The sequence below is a fragment of the Neovison vison genome, chromosome 1 (assembly GCF_020171115.1).
Source record: "Neovison vison isolate M4711 chromosome 1, ASM_NN_V1, whole genome shotgun sequence".
Taxonomy (NCBI): domain Eukaryota; kingdom Metazoa; phylum Chordata; class Mammalia; order Carnivora; family Mustelidae; genus Neogale; species Neogale vison.
In genome coordinates, this window is record NC_058091.1 from 225,246,647 (window position 1) to 225,266,156 (window position 19,510).

The 19,510-nt window shown below is 34.9% G+C and overlaps 1 protein-coding gene across 2 annotated transcripts in view; it reads right to left on the reverse strand.

The window, feature by feature from the left end:
- Positions 1–19,510, reverse strand: part of IPO11 (importin 11) — a 214,048-nt gene that overhangs the window by 137,848 nt on the left and 56,690 nt on the right. For both annotated transcript variants that reach the window (XM_044224008.1, XM_044224016.1), the window contains exons 8-16: positions 17,149–17,197; positions 15,614–15,684; positions 12,820–13,012; positions 12,034–12,186; positions 10,203–10,246; positions 8,486–8,576; positions 5,583–5,630; positions 4,679–4,784; positions 1,455–1,581 (exon numbers count right to left, since the gene is read on the reverse strand). In XM_044224008.1, coding sequence (XP_044079943.1) covers positions 1,455–1,581; positions 4,679–4,784; positions 5,583–5,630; positions 8,486–8,576; positions 10,203–10,246; positions 12,034–12,186; positions 12,820–13,012; positions 15,614–15,684; positions 17,149–17,197 — 882 coding nt within the window. The remainder of the gene's footprint in view (positions 1–1,454; positions 1,582–4,678; positions 4,785–5,582; positions 5,631–8,485; positions 8,577–10,202; positions 10,247–12,033; positions 12,187–12,819; positions 13,013–15,613; positions 15,685–17,148; positions 17,198–19,510) is intronic.

The window sequence follows — 19,510 nt, forward strand, 5'->3', positions numbered from 1 at the left end:
AAACTTCCAAGAATTTACATGGTAAAATAAAACTGGATGGATTCCCTTGTAACTTCCCATGCTTAAAATACTGAATAATTATGACATGATATTTAGAGTAAATTCTCAATTATTTACACAAAGTAGATTATGCTGAAGTAAAAAAATCCAAAGATTAGTTCTTTGCGTTTGGAATATATTGAACTTCTAAAACAGGTTTACCCAATTATGTTTTCCTTCAGTGAACATTAGAAGGAGTTTATGTTACCGTGGTATACATGTGAAAACGAAAAAGCCTTTGCTAAAAAACAGGGTTAAATTTTCTAAAAGGAGCATATCAAGAAATGATTAAACAAAAAAAAAACAAAAACAAACAAACAAAAAAAAAGAAATGATTAAACAAGATCTTAGCCTAGCCTAACGCGGGTGGGCGGGGAGGGGGAACCATGACACAATCACTAATTTTACATAAAAACAATTTGAAACCCAGGAAAAGACAACTAAACCCAATCTTTTCAAGATTGCTAGTGTCAGATCTAAGCCCAAGACAAAGAAAATGTATAGTAGGTCATGAATATATTCACTCAAGCATAAAACAAAGCACCAGTAGGGGAGGAAAAAGACCATTCTACACAATGTGGACCTTCTTAAAAGACAAATAAAAACAACTGTTTAAGTAACTGACCTAAGTATTAAAGCAGCAAACCTACTGCTTTTAAGGGAATAAAGCAACAAAGAAGCCATTATCAAGTTTTTAGTAACAAAAAAATCACTATAAATAAAAAGTCTGACAGGAAATAATTCCAAAGGTTAAAAAAACAAACAAACACATATACACATCAAAAAACCCTCCAAAAATGAGGGACAAAGAAGAATCAACAACAATAAGGATAAAAGTGATTGTGGTGCAACCCCAAACGTGAGAATGACAAAATCTATCCTGAATTAAGAAAAAAGCAAGTAAGCCATAAAAGGATCTTAAAACACAGTCTTCCTTTATTCCTACTAAAAAATTATAAATTTTAGAATGGTACAGCTTAGGGGCACCTGGGTGGGTCAGTGGGTTAAGCCTCTGCCTTCGGCTCAGTTCATGGTCTCAGGGTCCTGGGATTGAGCCCCGGAGCCCCGCATCGGGCTCTCTGCTCAGCGGGGAGCCTGCTTCCCCCTCCTTCTCTGCCTGCTGCTCTGTCTACTTGTGCTCTCTCTCCCTCTCTCTCTCTGTCAAATAAATAAAATCTTAAAAAAAAAAAAAGATTATTTAGAATGGTACAGCTTAGTTAATTTTTTTTCATTGATTAATGATGGGAAGAGCACAGAATAATTAAAGGACTTCCTTCCCTCACACCAAGGAACAGCTACAACAGTGAAAGGCCACCAACATTCTAAAGATACAAAAACCATGTGTGAATTTGAAGTTTAACATAGGTTAAACTCATTTAAAAAAAAAAAAGTCTTAAAACATTTAAGGGACATACCACTAAGTCTTGATCTTGAAGCAAATTACAAATTGCCTCATATAACATGGGTCTTAAGTCAGACTTGAATTTCACAGAAATCCACTGACCGATGAGCCAAATCACCCTGCGTCGCAATGGCTTATACCTGGGTAAGGAAAAATCATGAAATTTAAATGGTAAGTATTTTACAAAGCCTATTTCATTTAGTGTATTTCATCATTTAAATTTTAAATATAGTAAAGAATCAATCTCTATTTTTATATAAAAGCATAAAAAAGCTACTTCTAAACATACCACAGTATAAATATTAACAAATTACTATAAATCTATTTTATATTTAAGAACCATAACATAAATATGTACACAAAAACAAGTCTATTTCTGTTCCTCCAATAACCAAAAAGAGTTAATCTGATAAGGCCTAAGTAGCTAATGTCCCAAACCCCAAGGTTGAAGAGGCCCCCAAAGAGTAATAATAAAGGAATTCCTGTACTCAATCTTCCAAATCCAAATGTTTATCTTACAAAGATTATTTCCCAGAATACTGTGAGAGATTTCTACATTTACATACTCACATAAACCTACACTGATACTGGGTAAATTCTCTAATTTTTAAAGTGCCCTATTATAGAATGTGACTCATATTATCAAAATAATGATTTACATTTTAAAAGCTGTAAAACCTTTGCAGTAACATGTATACACATTTGTTTCTCTATGACCCGTCTTTGCTAAAGGCAATGAAGTTTCTTTAGGCAAGGAGGAAAAAATCCCACAAAGCTATAAAGGATTATGTATAAGAATTCCAACCCAAAGTCTCTTCTTGATACTATATAATTTTTAGTAGTGAGATGATAATTGTTTCAGGGTAAAAATGGAATAAGCTAATGAATATTCCACATTTTTAGAAAATTACAAAACTATAAGATGATGAAGCACATAGAAAGAACTGCTCATTAAAGATGAAACAATGTTTAAGTACTCCCTCCCCACCCTCAAAAAGTTTCTCACCTAAAAGAATTAAAGAATGCAAAGTTATATAATAGGATTTCAGAAAAGGAATAGAGAAGAGTGGATAGGAAGAAATTAGATTTGAATAGCCTTTAAGATAAAGAGTATTTGGGGCAGAAAACTGAAAAACTGCCATTCCCAGGAACTGGGTCTGTTTAAACAAAGTCACAGAGGTGAAAGTAAATGAGACTTGTATAGAGTGTAGTGGAGAACCCACAGAACCACCAATTCTGAACCAATCTCAGATCTCTGAGATTACCACACTCAACATTCCACTCCAGATAAAGAGAACGAAGCTCAGAAAGGTCAAATCTTAAGTTCACTTAGACGACAGTCACTTCTGGGCAGAGTTAAAATTAGGGGATAGTTTGTCCCTCCAAATGTGTTCCCTGGACCAGCAGCATCATTTTCCTGGATGCACGATGGAATCATACAGTCTGACCCAGACCCTAACACATTACCTAAATCAGAACATGTATCTTAACCAGACCATTGAGAGATTCATATACACATTAAACTTTGAGAAATACTGGTCTAGATCAGCTCAGTCCAGAAGAAACATAATGCAAGACAAATACGCAATTTGAAGTCTGTTAGTACCCACATTAAAATAAGTAAAAAGCAGGTGAAATTTTAACATTTTTATTCATCTCAATATATGCAAAATATCATTTCAACATGGAATCAATACATATTTTAAACTCTTCAGTTTTTCGATTTAAATTTTAGTTAATTAAAATTAAAGTCATTTCCTCAGTTGCATTAGGTACAATCCAAGCACTCAAGAGCCATACACAGCAGCAACTGTACTGGACAACACAGATGAAGAATAAATAGCTTCCAGGGTTTAAGGACAATCAAACCACATAGTGTGCTCCCACTAAAGGGCCATGCGGTTACCTAATGGAGGTTTTCTCTGCATCAAAGGTTCTCTCAACTCCTACGGGCAGAGTCACAGCCCAACTTACCACAGACTTTACAGGACATAGCAAATTCACGGCCAACTCAAAATACTTGCTGAGTGAACAGACAGCTCTTTACGAGTCAAAAATATTTTGTTTCTTTTTTTTAAAAATTTCAAGTTTTTATTTAAATTCTCAGTTAATATATAGAGTAATACGGGTTTTAGAAGGGTGAAAATCACTTTTAAATCATCTCCAACTCTACAATTGCACACCTCTCAAGATTTATATAGAAGCCCTCTTTTCATTCATTAATGTAGTCAAAAAATGTTACCTGATCTATGACTACGTGCCAGGCATTCTGATAGGTGCATAACAGAAATAAATCAATAGAAATGCACAATTCAAAACAAGAACACAGTCTCTTGGAATTGTTAAAGTCTCTAACTCTAAACTAAGAAAAAAATTACAAAAACTACGAAAGACCTTTATCCTTCCATTTCAGCCATTCAGTACCTAAAATCAGTCAAGTGCTTTTTAAAAGTATGTGAAACTTAAGAAATGGGCAAAGTCCTACATCAAACAACTCTGTACTACTGAATGGGGTAACCCAATACAAGCCTAAAGTGCATCCAAATGCTTTCTGCCATCGTGTCGCTCCAAACTATCTCCCCTCTCCCAGACTTGCAGTAGGCTATGTGTGATCCCAAGGCATTCAGTCGGTCACCCTTCACAGCTATTATTTGTGTGAGACTACTTCTTACAATAGGTTTACCCCTACCAACTTTCTACACAAATAAAGTTGGCTTTCTTGTATATACATTTCTTCTAGAATCTAGAGATCTCCATCTTTCTTTATCTTTGTATAAAATTTCCTCCTGCAAATTATCTTATCTAATACCAAATACTCCATACATGTTACAATTCACATTGGAAGTAAAAAAAAAAAACAACTTTATTTTTCAAATCTAAGAGTCACAAGTCTTATTCTACACTACTATGATAAGCTAAATCATACTATAACTTTTTAAAAGTTGTGGTTTTTTTAAAGATTTTATTTATTTATTTGATAGAGATCACAAGTAGGCAGAGAGAGAGAAAGAGAGAGAGAGAGGAGGAAGCAGGCTCCCACCCAGCAGAGAGCCAGATGCGGGGCTCGATCCCAGGACCTTGAGACCATGACCTGAGTCGAAGGCAGAAGCCCAACCCACTGAGCCACCCAGGTACTCCAACTTTAAAAATTTTAAGCAATTTTAATGCCTTCCTATCTTCATCACAAAATTAGTAAGGTAAATTAAGTATATCATTAACACAAAGTTTTATACTTGCCTATTATGAATGACTTGTAATTCTGGAAGAAGTTGGTTTTTAAACCACTGATCAAAATCAACACTGTCAAACAGCTCATAAGCCGCTAATCCAACAGCATTATACACTACAAAGAGATTTGAGAAAAAGAATTTAAATTTCAGATGCTGGGCCCAAGGTTAAGAATCTTATATAAGAAACTAATCCTTAGGGACTACTTTAAAACATGTAAAATGCTAATAAAGAGAAATTCACAATGTTAATCAGAGAAATTATTTAAATAGATATTTTAGAATCATTATGTAAGTTACTTTACATTGTTTTTCCTAAATATTCCTTAGTGCTTTCAAACAGAAAACTACATTCATTCAAACACATTCAAGTCAAATTTTAAAAATTATAAAATAACATCTACTTCTAAATGGACACAATACTTTATGATCTGGTCCCTACCTACCTCCCTCCAGCCTCATCTCTCACCATAACCCTTTACACTCTATGTTCCAAATAAACCAAAATACTCCCAGTTCAACACTTAACTGTGCTTGCTCCTCTTCCCTTCAAATTTCTGAACATACTGCTGCCTCTGCCTAGAATCCTCTTCTCACACAGCCCCTCCCCTTGTTAACTCCCACTGATCCTGGTATTCTCATACTATACTTCTCTAGGGGCCTTTCCCTAGGCACAACCAAACCACCTTGTAGTTTTCCAGTGCACTACCTAATTGCCACCTATTTTAACATTATTCAGCTGATAATATGTATAATCAATTGTCTGCTTACTTGGTTGTCTTCCCCACCAGACAGTTCCTATATTTTAGGTACTCCTGTAACCCAATCTCCCAGCCTAACACTGCCATAAAGCAAACTACCAAATATTTATTACTGAAGAAATAATATTTCTAAATCAGTTTAGTATAACATACCAGCATCTTTGATTAATAGTGCATTCATATCTTCCACATTAGTGGGTCCTGAAAACATAAGTATCAGTAAAGGTAAATAAAACTAGTTTTTAAAAAATATTTTATTTCAACTCCATTTACTAGTTTATCACTTTGGTTTCATATAATAAATTTCATGATATTAAATACACATAAGGTACAAAGGGAAAGCCTAGATTTTGTTATCATCACCATTAGAGAGCACAGATGCAAGATGTAAAGCCATATTACAATTTTTAAATAATTTTTTAATAAATATATAATGTACTATTAGCCCCAGGGTTACAGGTCTGTGAATCACCAGGTTTACATGATTCACAGCACTCACCATAGCACAGATCTTCCCCAATGTCCATAACCCCACCACCCTCTCCCTACCCCCCTCCCCACGGCAACCCTCAGTTTGTTTTGTGAAATTAAGAGTCTCTTATGGTTTGTCTCTCTCCCGATCCCATCTAGTTTTGTTAAAGCCATATTACAATTTTAAAAATCATTATAACTTATTTGAAAATGTCATGTCAAGCAACAATCCAATCCAGTTTGTTGTCACAAACTGCTAACTAGTGTATAATACCTTATATACCCTAATTTAAAAGAGAATTCTTAAAAGAAAAAATAAAAGGATGAATCCCACAAAAGAAAAACAAACCAACAAAAAAGGAACAGCACAGGTCATTCACACAAGAAACTCTGACATAATAAACAAACCAGGTCATGACAGTACATTAAAAGATGGCAACAAAAGAAAAAGTGCAGACAGGAAGGGAAAGCCATCATGTCAGGTGGGAACTTCTGACAAAAAGTTGGCAGTCTCCTACCACTATCCAGAGAGGAGAGTGTCATTAAGCCATGAAAAACACAGTTTGCTTAGAAAGTCTATTTCTTTAGAATAGAAAGATGTCTAGCGAGTTTATCAGAGCACTCTCCTGCTGTTAAATATGAATTCTTAAGCTCACTAGTCTAAGATTAAGTACAACCCAAATAAACCAACTGCTCCATTACTGGAAAGAAAACTAAACTCTGAAACCACTGAAATCCTTACCACCACACAATTTATCAGAGTGTAACCTAAATAGCTTATCCACTTTCCTACAGTGGTTTAAAAAAATAACAGACACATAGAAGAAAATGGAAATCATATTCTAAACTCAAAAGAAAAAGAAACCGAAGCAGTCCAAGTATTATCAACTGTAAGAATCAATAATCCTACGTGAAGAAATTAATAAATAACTGTATCTTAGAAATCAATCCATATGAAAATTCAAGTAACACTCAAATTACCTTCACAGATGAACAAAGTAAAACCTGAAATTTTTTTCCCTTGGTTTATAATTTAAGAACACTCTGGGTTTTTCAGAGAACCAAAGCCTGAAAAGCGAGCTGCCCACTCACTACCACAAACTAGATCAGGCATCTCCTTCCCTACAGAAGCTTCTCTTGCTATTATTTTCTTAGATCATCATCTGCTCAACCCTTGGTCACTTACAATGTAATTTCTGCCCCAACATTTCAAATACCGTCTCAGAAGATTCCACTGCCTTCTGCCTCTTTGACCACGGGATACTTCTAATAACATGCTCTTCTCTCCAGGATCCACTTCCATATTGTTCCTCACACCTCTGCAAGAGTCTCTGACCTGGCTTTTCTGCACGACCTTTATCTTTTCATAAGCCTGATGGTGAAAATCTTGAGTTCCATCCTTGAACTTATTTTTCTTCTCCCAAGGCCCTTTACACACACACTCCAGAAGTAATACTCTATCTCCAACCACTACTAATAACAGCCAGCCTGTCATTAAGGCCACAGTTTAGGATCATGTCTGGTCACTTTCTCTCTCTCTCTTTTTTTAAGATTTTATTTACTTATTTGAGAGAATCACAAGTAGACAGAGAGTCAGGCAGAAAGAGAGAAGCAGGCTCCCCACTGAGCAGAGAGCTCAATACGGGGCTCGATCCCAGGACCCTGAGATCATAACCTGAGCCGAAGGCAGAGGCTTAACCCACTGAGCCACCCAGGCACCCCTCGGTCATTCTCTCTCACTCAGCACAGTCAGTCACAAAAAGTCAATCAACAAACAGTTACTGAGAATACCAGACATTGGGAATAATGTGTGAACAAAACAGATGTGATCACTACCCTCCTTCCTGCAATTTAGAATATAGCAGAAAAGTCAGAAATGATAAATCACAGCTGATAATAATTACTTTTTTTTTTTTTTTTAATTTTTTTTTAAAGATTTTATTTATTTATTTGAGAGAGAGAGACAGTGAGAGAGAGCATGAGCGAGGAGAAGGTCAGAGAGCGAAGCAGACTCCCCATGGAGCTGGGAGCCCGATGCGGGACTCGATCCCGGGACTCCAGGATCACGCCCTGAGCCGAAGGCAGTCGTCCAACCAACTGCGCCACCCAGGCGTCCCAATAATTACTTATGCACAAGCTGCAATCAGTGGTCAAGTGCCACAAATTTCATATCATCATTCTCTCAAAGCCATTACCTTCTTTCCATTCCCACTGCCACCATCCTGAGCATAGCATTTGTTGTTTTGCCTTTTTCTCCCACTACTTTCACAACATGCTCCAGGTAGACCATTTCCCCAGGCAACATACTTTACTGTCTACTATTTTGCTTATGCTGCTAGGATATTTACAAGAGCAAAATCCAACTATCCCCTTCAATGCCTATTTCAAGGCCACCTTTGTCAGTTTGCCAGTTGCCCATTCTTGTTCTCTATTCTGAAAGCCATCCCTTCAGAAAAGAATATATTCAGGTCTTCCTCAGATTCCCATTATATGGTGTAGGAAAAAATGCATTGCACATAGTAAGCAGGAACTCAAACTATTTTAACTGAACATGGATTAATAAAGTATCATAAAATATACTTCACCTTGAAGTGTCTGCATCATTTCTAGAAGTACAGGAGTAAGAGTCTGATTATATTCATGGAATATATCTATAAATAGTACCTCAGTGCAAGGCTGGAGAGGAAAGAAACCAATTTTCTAGTGAAAACAATGTTATATTGTACTGATCAATTCTATAATAAAGCAAAAAATATACTCATTCTTAAAATCCTAAAACTCCAAACATGTTTCCAATTCTTGATGTGTTTACATATAGGAGATTATAATTGTTATAGATACACTGGGGAAGAAAATCAAATTATAATTTGATTCCTATTTCAGTCATTTGCCATTAGGCATTCAAAAAGTAAAACTCCAGTGAAAAAATAACTTAAATTTTTAATTAGTAACTCTTTAAGTTAAAAAAAATCTAAAGCCACATTTATTGCAGATTCAGTACTATAAATTATTGTCCAGGAACTAATTCATTAAAAATTATATATTTCTCTTAGCAATGACACAGTAAGTAACAACTCCAACTCGCGAATTCAATTCACCATGTAGAATAGTATTTCCTTTCTCTCTTTTTTTAAACATATACTGTATTATTTGTTTCAGGAGTACAGGTCTGTGATTCATCAGTCTTACACAATGCATAGTGCTCGCTCACCATAGCACATACCTTCCCCAATGTCCATCATGCAGGCATCCCATCCCTCCCATTCCCCAAATACTATTTCTTTTAACAGAAACAAACAGTAACAGAAGTCAGTGTTAGCTATATAACAAAACTGATTCATTTTGGTTCTTAAAAGTAACAAACCATCACATTTCATAATACAAAGGAAGTATGAATTTGGAAGGTGCTATGCTTTATGTTTTAAAACAAATCTTGCATACATACTGATTTATGTACAGATGAAACGACAGGTCACCTCAAATACTTGCTTCAAAATAATCCAAGTTGGGGTTGGAGGTACTCATATGAAGTACGATTAGCCATGAATTGGTAACTGATAAATGGGGCTTTGGCATACAAGGGCTCATGACATTATTCTATTTTTTACTAAGTTTGAAATTTCCCATAAAACAAAGTTTAAAAAAAATTAAAGCAGTTAACTTTTTTTAAATTAAAGCAATAATAATTTCTCTACTTAACTATCTCGCTGGTTTTCTACATAAGCTTATAAAACTAAAAATCATTAACATACATTCTTAGAAAAATAGTATAAATTATGTGAACACAACTTTTCACACACAAAAACAGTTCAAAGACTATATTTGATTAATTCTCCTCAAATGTTGGCCACACCAAAAAATATAGACTTAGAAAGCATTCTAAAATTAAAAGCAATGGGCTGGTCTCTGGGAATCAGACTCAGTGGTACAAGAAATATGTATTAAAAAAAGCTTCAGAATTACTGAAATACTTGAGAGGAGAAAATCATTCTAGCCAAAAAGAAGTCGTTTTCATTTTCAAAAACATTTCCTATTTCTGCACTGATAATTACTTTCCCATCAATGTGACTGCAAAATGGGAGAAAAATTCAGTGTGCAACCCCCCAAATAAACAACAATAAAAATCTAGGTTAAAGTTCATCATTTAATTAATTACTTTCCTCTCAAATACAGATGCCCACAATTAGTTTCCCATTCATCTGGTTTAACGCTTGGAATCTTAAAACAAAATATCACTCTCGACTAAGAGTTATAGAAGCATTAAGCATTTCCCTATCAATTTTTTTTTCAATCAATACTTACCCTCAAACTATATTTCCAAGAATCTCCTCCTGTTTCTTCCACTGCTGCAATTAAAAATACAACAAATGATGCTCACCATGTAATAATGGTGTTTCCAAAGTCTCAGTTTGGAATACAAAGATTTTAAATACTGTCAGTTTATTTCTATGAATGGTTTTAAACTTAACACTGAAAGCAAATCCTTGGAAACACAAGGCCTTACATAGATTTCTTTACTATACAGTATAGATCACATCTGTATATGGTAGTCTCCCATCAAGTGCTTACATAAGCATTCTCACTTTCATTAAAAATTCTCTATGGAGGGCGTCTGGGTGGCTCAGTGGGTTAAGCCACTGCCTTCGGCTCAGGTCATGATCTCAGGGTCCTGGGATCGAGTCCCGCATCGGGCTCTCTGCTCTGCAGGGAGCCTGCTTCCTCCTCTCCCTCTCTCTGCCTGCCTGTCTGCCTGCTTGTGATCTCTGTCTGTCAAATAAATAAATAAAATCTTTAAAAAAAAAAAAAAAAAAAATTCTCTATGGAGAAAAGATCAAAGGGCTCCTCACTTCCAGAGTATGTGATATCACCCAGTAAGCACTCGAATATAACTATAATCCCAAGATTATTTCATTCAATATAATAATGTCTTATAAGTTATAATAATTAGTAACATTTCCAAAAATGTTCTATATTTAAAGTTAAATTTTAAAAAAGTAAAATACTTTAGAAACTTCTACAAGTCTAGGAATTCAGTGTTTCATGTTATACTACTATACACATGGCATGAAGAAAGTGATTTGAAACATAAGGTTTTAGCTAAGAGAAAAAGCAAAAACAATATAGGATATATAGAGTATAATGCTGTATTTTCTTTCTTTTTTTAAGATTTTTATTTATTTATTTGACAGACAGAGATCACAAGTAGGCAGAGAGGCAGGCAGAGAGAGAGGAGGAAGCAGGCTCCCTGCTGAGCAGAGAGCCCAATTCGGGGCTCGATCCCAGGACCCTGGGATCATGACCTAAGCCGAAGGCAGAGAGGCTTTAACCCACTGAGCTACCCAGGTGCCCCCAAAATGCTGTATTTTCTAAATGAACTAAAATTATTTTTAAAGAACAAAAAGAGGGAGAAGAGGAGTCTTCCAAAACATCTGAGGCATTCTTAAAATCTTAGGAAATATATGAACAGAACTACACAAAGTCACCCAGTCAAAGGGATGAGGAGAGTCTAAAATCTAGCCTATGTCTGAGGACGGCTTAAGTAATTCACACATAGGCACTCTATTCACACACACAGGAAACTTTATTAGGCACACGATTTCTTGACTTTCTGTAGGAAGAACCTGGATACTTATATTCTATTATTAACATTCCGATGGATAAAAAGGATCTCCTAGAAAAATATTTCAATCAACAAAAAATTCATCATAAAATTTAAATAGGTGATCTATTTAGTAATTCAGAAATTTCCCAAATTTCTTTTTGAAAAATAATGTCTACTAATAAAAAATAAGATGGAATGAATCACAAAGTACAAACTGACCTGATAACAGAGACAGATAGTTTATTTTACATTTTTGTTTTAAACTATATCATATGTTCATAGGAACATCTAAAAATTTTAAAAGGTCTCTTTCTGGAGAAAACTCCATATATTTGAAAAAATCATTCATCTTCTCCTTCTCAATTTGTTTTAACAGGTAACAAAGGACATGTTAACTTTTAAAAGCCAAGATTCTCAGATCAAAAATGCTGTATTACAATACAATGTTGTTATGCCCATCATTCAAATAGATGATATGTATTTAGGGAAGAAGGAGAAAAGCCAGTCAAAAACTGAAAAACTGATTCTTACTAAAGCCTTCGGGGTCTTCTTCCCACATTGTTAGTTCCTCTTCAGTTAGCAGAAAATAATGAGAGACTAATCTTCTACATATCTCTGTCAAAGTGGGATATGTGAAGAATGCCATCTTAATCTTATGAGCTTCTAGAGTTTCAGGGCTGCTATCTAGAAAAATAAAATTTCCAAGTTAATCATACAAAGATTCTACCAAAGTTGGATTATGTAACTTAAATAAATTTAAAAATACACTCTTGAGGGAGAATATAAAGTGGTGATAAATTTTCATTTTTCTTAAGGGCAAATTTCGAAGACAGTTCTTTCTTCACACCACACACATCAGTCTTGCAGCTGTCCTCCCACTACAGCCTGTACATCCCCTGCTATATTATCACACCATATTGGAGTGACTTAGATACATATGTCCTTCTTTCTCCTATAAAAACTCCTCATTCATCTTGGTATACATGCACATGTATGAATTCTAATGTCTAAAAGTAACCTCACTGAAGTTAAAGAAAAATTTTAATTGTACAAATAAATACAGCTTACAACATGAACTGCAGTGGTTATTGAAGTCCCAAAGCTTCAACTGATCTTTTACTATGCTACGAAAGACAGATTACTAATGCATTCTATGGTTTTTAAAGCTGGCACTCACATATTAAACTCTCTAATCCTTATCTCTAGTTCATGTCCAAGCAACATTCACACTTAAATAAATGAATTTCAAATATATAAAAATAGCAATTACTTCACATTTGAAATAATGAGGGGAAAAAGCTGCCAGTAAGGCATTACCTTCAAAATTTTTAGATGGCTTATAAGCATAATTTTTAACAATCATCTTAATAAGATTCATGCACTGAACAATGAATCGTTCGAATGTAACGCCTTCACCAACTTCCGTAAATACATAGCTTACAGAAAATTCCAACGATCTCTGAATTAGAGGAGTAAATGAAAACGGATGCTGATCCAAGAAGTCCAAAAGCTATAAAGAAAAAAATTAAAATTTATTTTCTTCAAGTTCATTTGGGTATATAATGATCCATAAGTACATCTTATAACTTTGCTAATATACATGTGGCAAGATTTGAACCTTGGTGGACAATCTACGTACATCCAGTTTTGCATGTAATACATGTGCACCTTATTTCTTGGGATACACCCTATAATGTGGATTATGTCAGATGGTATCTCATGTCAAGAAATTTCTATCATTTCTAGTCCAGGGTCCAAAATTGATCCACTTCATACTTAATTCAGTAACAACGGGAGAATATGAAACAAAAAGTGTAAAGTATACAAAAGACAGGACTTGAAAAAGTAAAAAAGGCAAAAAGTGAAACTACATTTCAATTATCAAACAATTGATGAGGGGGGTTTCTTCTTTACAAAAGAATTCTGGCTAATAAATGGCAACAAAATAATAGAATGCCATCATTATATAACCTCTTATCAAACAACAGATCTAGGTATGATCATCAGTAGCTTCTAAAATAATTAACAAGGAAAGGCTGCTAAAGTTCCTTATAATGGAAAGCTCTCCCTCAGCATTGTAGACAGACACTGTATCTCCCAATGTGATACAGTATGAAATACACAGTACTCGTGTAAAGTACTCCTGCCATCCTTGCCCTCCTCCACAAAATAAAGTCCGAATACGATTAAGCCTCTATATCTAACTACAAATTTATAAGAAGTATGGGAAGAGGAAGGGTATAGAGACAAGGGAACATGATACAATAGGATGGAAAGAGCCAAAATGCAAAACAGGAAAAACCTGAGAAGGAAATTGTGTATTACCTCAGCAAATAAACAGCAACAACAACAACAAAAGAGAACTGACACTACTGAATCCTGATTCCAACAAAACAACTATAAAAATTTTGAGAAATATCTAAAAACTGGCTCAAAAGAGGATAATAAGTCATTCCTACTTTTTAAATGTGTTAGATTTTAAACCCCTAGTCACTTAAAGATACATACTCAAATATTTACAGATAATACTTATAGGATATCAGATTTGCTTTTAAAAAACCAGCAAAGAGGAGAGGGAGAGGACGTGTACAGATAAAACAGAGTCAACCCTCAACATATGTTGTTAATTCCTGAAGCTAAGTGATGACCTCAAGGGGACTCAAAGTTATTAAATTCTATTTGGAGGTATGTTTGAAATATTCCAATTTTTAAAGCTTTAATAAAGTCAGACATTTTGAATATGAATTTCATAAATGAAATTATTTATAAGCACTGCACAGATCCACTGACTAACCACATCATGTCATTTTTTTTTTTTAAAGATTTTATTTATTTATTTGTCAGAAAGAGAGGGAGAGAGAGCGAGCACAGGCAGACAGAGAGGCAGGCAGAGGCAGAGGGAGAAGCAGGCTCCCTGCCGAGCAAGGAGCCCGATGTGGGACTCGATCCCAGGACGCTGGGATCATGACCTGAGCCGAAGGCAGCTGCTTAACCAACTGAGCCACCCAGGCGTCCCCACATCATGTCATTTTACTTTGCTTTTTGTTTTTTTGGTTTTTAACTTAAAATACCTGAATCAATTTTTTGCTGGATCTTGGAAGATTAGACGGGCTTTTGCTGTTGAGGCTATTTAAAACCTAACTGTGGGGGGGGCGCCTGGGTGGCTCAGTGGGTTAAGCCACTGCCTTCGGCTCAGGTCATGGTCTCGGGGTCCTGGGATCGAGTCCCGCATCGGGCTCTCTGCTCAGCAGGGGGCCTGCTTCCCTTCCTCTCTCTCTGCCTGCCTTTCTGCCTACTTGTGATGTCTCTCTGTCAAATAAATAAATAAAATCTTTTAAAAAAAACCTAACTGTGGGAAATAAAGAGAACTAAAACTAAAGGTACTAATACTTAACCAAAGACATTAAGAACGGCTCATTTCTACTCCTTTTCTCCACTAACAGGAGAACAGACGACCTTACTCTTATTAATCAAACTTCAGGAAAAAAGAGAAAAATAGGCTACAAGTTTAGATACTGCTACCTGTCTTCAACCACGGTTTTACTGCAAGGCAGTCCTCAAACCAGGTCTTCCCAACTCTATGTACTTCTCCCAACCATCCCCAGGCCAAAATTTCATAAAAATCAGTTTTTATAAAACTTAGTTTTATCAGAAATTTATATACATTGCCTAGCACAGTGCACCCATTTAATTCTATTCAAAAGATGTTTGATAATGATGATGATAATCTGTCATTCTAAATATATTGACTTCTTGATATTACACTGCCTGTTATACATGATCCAGTTCCTGCTCAGCTGTAACTGGTACCTTCTTTATCTCTGCTTTTATCCTGTAGGCTTGAGAATAAGAAACTTCAGAGGAATGAACCTCTCTAATATTTATTAGGATTTTTTTTTTTTTACAACAAAGTGACTTATAACTGATATATAGCATATAGATTTAATTATAACATGCATGCTAAATACTTTAATACAGTTTAACTTTGCTAGAAACAGAAAGTAAGTTACCTTACACTAAAGAACGTATGCTCACACCATTTTCCTTCATAAATCTGAGTACATGTATTTTATTTAAGGCAACATAAACTTAAGATAAAAAGAAAACTTACCACTTTGGTAAAAAGAATGATGGTCTTTTCCAATCTATCTCTACATACGTTATCTGTACCTATATTTCTACCTGTTAAAAACACAATTCAAGTATTAGTACAAGTTTATAATACTCCATAAATTCACAATCAAAACAATGACAAAACTTTTCACAAAAATACTGTCAGATATATTTTTGCATATTTTGCATTATAAACAAATTACTGTGCTTTCCCAACTCTAAAAAATTAATCATAAAGTTTTTTAAAAAGAATTACACTGCAGACACAGTAATCCCTGGTACCATGTTTCATAAAATCAATCCTAAAATATAAACTAAGCCCATGTTAAAGTAAAAGGGGAGTAGCAATTTTATCTATGAATTACCAATCACATTTTCAAAATTGAAATTAGTCATAGTTGAAATTTAGAAGCAAAATTAGTAAAAACAAAGTACTCAAAAGAGTAACATGTTCATTATTTTTCCTGTATTTCCTGACCATTTTCTTCAGATAATTTCCCTGACATACTTAATTGTGTACATTCAGAACGGCATCCACCAGCCAGAGTCAAGTCAACTACTCTCTATAATCACACTCTTCCTATTGATCTCATCATTTACATCATTCTCCTCTCCAAGGAGGGCTCCTATTATTCCCTGTGCTTCTCCACAGGGTGACCAGAGAAAATGACAACTGTCATAAAAATAAACTACTTTATATAAGTTGTCTTATTCATCTTTGCATGTACAGTACCCAGAACAGTGCCTGGCTTAAGGCTCAACAATGTTTTTACTAAGCTGAAAACGACTGACATAAAACAATCAACAACTCTCTAAAAGTTTGTACACTAAAATATCTCCTCACACTATTAAGTCCCCAAGTACACATACATGTAAACACACACTGAGGATGTACACATGTGTATGTGCTCACGCAAGCACATGTATGTGTATTCTGTGTTTGCAGGTGCGTGCACAGTCAGCAAAGGTGCTTACAATCACAGAAAAAAGGATAATAAACAGACCACGAGTATAACGTAACACAAATATAAATGCTAAATTCTCTTGTGTGGATGACAGAGCGTCCTCAAGATAAGCCACGAAAATTAATCTACAAGAAATTTATAAAATTAAAGTACCATTGAAGGTAATTTATGCCATACCCACATGTAAAATGAACTACATGTGTGCGCGCACACACACACACACACACAAACACACAGTTTATACAAAGTCTTGGGAGCATGTGGCCCAGGAGCTATACTTAATGAGTATTAAATACATGACCACTGTGGATGTATGCATGGAAAAGAGGAGTAACAGTAAAAGTATCTACAAAGAAACAAGACACAAAATAGACTGTTTAAAAAAAAAAAAAAAAACTTCCATAATACTCAGGACAAGACAGTGTATGAAGACAAAGCTGAGCTCCCAATTCAACCTCAGAGGATTAATGATCAAGATGGAAGAGTTTAGCCTCTTCATATATGAAAGCAGAGCAAAATTATGAATAAGGATTCTACAAATAAAATCTATTGTCAAAGGAGTACTTACTGCATTCCAGAAATTGCTTCAGGCGGTCAAATATTCCATGTAAAAAACCCTAGAAAAAAAAATTTTTAAGGTCTCAATTTATTGTTGTAAACATCTCCCTTACACTTTTTCAAAAATACTAAAATGTATCTATCACATCATTTTAAAAAGTTAAAATGAGATAAAATAAAAATACTCTATATTAACAAGTCTTCCATTAGAAAATACAGTATTTCATTTCATCTCTTCAATGTCTCATTTCAGTTACCTAAATCACTTTGCAATAAATAAAACATTACTTAAGCATTCTATTTAACTAAATAATCTCTATTCCCCTCAATGATTTTCTTCTTCACAGCTCTTATAATCCCCAGGCATAATGTTTGTCTATTTTCTGTCTGCTCCCACTAGAACGTACACTCCCTAAGACTGAGAAATTCACTGTTTTATTACTCTATCTCAGAATCCAGGAATATATGAATAAATAGTACTAATTATTTAAAGTAGAAGTTCTTAAGCCCAAGTATCAAATTTATTAGCCTTCAGATATGAGAAGGCGTGTCACCATTTATGGTCTGGTAAAAACCGAAACAACCCTTATTTGTTAATGTCTTTTAAGAAATGTTATAAAATGGGCGCCTGGGTGGCTCAGTGGGTTAAAGCCTCTGCCTTCGGCTCAGGTCATGATCTCAGGGTCCTGGGATCGAGTCCCGCATCGGGCTCTCTGCTCAGCGGGGAGTCTGCTTCCTTCTCTCTCTCTGCCTGCCTCTCTGCCTACTTGTGATCTGTCTGTCAAATAAATAAATAAATAAATAAAAATCTTTAAAAAAAAAAAAGTTATAAAATGTTTACAGATATAAAGGGATAGTAAAAAACAACTTCATTAAAATTTTTAAGAATTCAAACACCATAGACTTTTGGGATCAAAAAATTTTGGTGTATAAATATCATAAAAGACGTCACATGCACTTGTAATAAATAGGATGGTCCAAGGTTTTTGCTCAAAATAGCTACATGGTGAAGGCCTTCCTGGTGAGTAGCTAACTAGAATAGTGTTATTTCCTCTTTGTCCTTAGGAATATATTGTCCACTTATCCATTCTTGAGTTTGGGACAATTCAACAAGGATATCATCATCTGATGACTCAGAAACAGATTTCACTTAGACAACTTCACCATCACCATCAGGGCCTAGAATGCTGCTCTCAGTCTTTCTAGAGCATCCATCTTCTGATTCATGTAAAAATTATGAAACCTCTTCCTCTTGTCAATTTTCTTCTCTGTCATTTTGGGCAGAAAATAAAGAATTCTGAATTCTCAGTGTGATAAACAAAAGCTGAATGAAAGTAGAACAAAAAAAGAGTGCTTCCAGTCTTCTTTTATTCCTTCTTAAAGATGATGGAATACACCGTACAACTCAATAAGGAAACTGAAAGATGACAATTTCTCTACTGCTTCATCCTTTGGGAATTCCATCATCTTACACTTGTCACACTATTTCAGTCTTTTTAACCACAGTTGAGAATAACTGAAAAGTAATGATAACTAACAAAAAAGTAATTCCTAGGGTGATGGAAGAGGAAAATGTTTCATTACAGGAAAAATAAGATCATTGAGATCCCATATGTATTTTAAATTTATACAGTAGCATAATGATCCCTTAAAGTAATGGTAACATAGAAAGAATTTTACACTATTCCTTATAAATAATATTAATTTATCAACTGGGATTCTCCAAGGCAAGTAGAAAATCATAAAAGTCATCAATTTTAGTAAGGTGATCAAGAGAATCAGGAATTTATAGAATTATAGACAGCTGATGAATCTGTAGTCCAAGTAAACTAAGTTATAGCTTATGATTTATGTTATATAACATAGTAACTCTAACCATGAAATGATCATTTATAGAGCACTTTAATTAGCTGAAACATTTACAAAAAAATCATTGTCTCCCTTAATCCACACATATCCAATGAAGTAGGCACCATTAATTTCATCTTCATATTATAAAGAAAGAAAAAAGACACTGAGTATCAGGGTAGATAAGTAAACAGACGGAGGCCACACTATCAGGAAAAGGCCAAGTCAAGATTCTCCAAATCTGTCTGCCTCCAGAAACCAAAATCCCTGCTGAGCAGAGAGCCCGATGTGGGGCTTGATCCCAGGACTCTGGGATCATGATCTGAGCAGAAGGCAGAGGCTTTAACCCGTTGAGCCACCCAGGCACCCCGCTAAAGCATCTTTTAAGTTCCATATTATTTTTAAGATCTTTATGTTATTTGAGAAACCGCCCTTAACTTGTTAAAATTCTATTTTGTTTCCAACAAGTCAATATACCTTAACTGCTACAAAACAGCACTGAACTAAGTAAAAACTGACATACT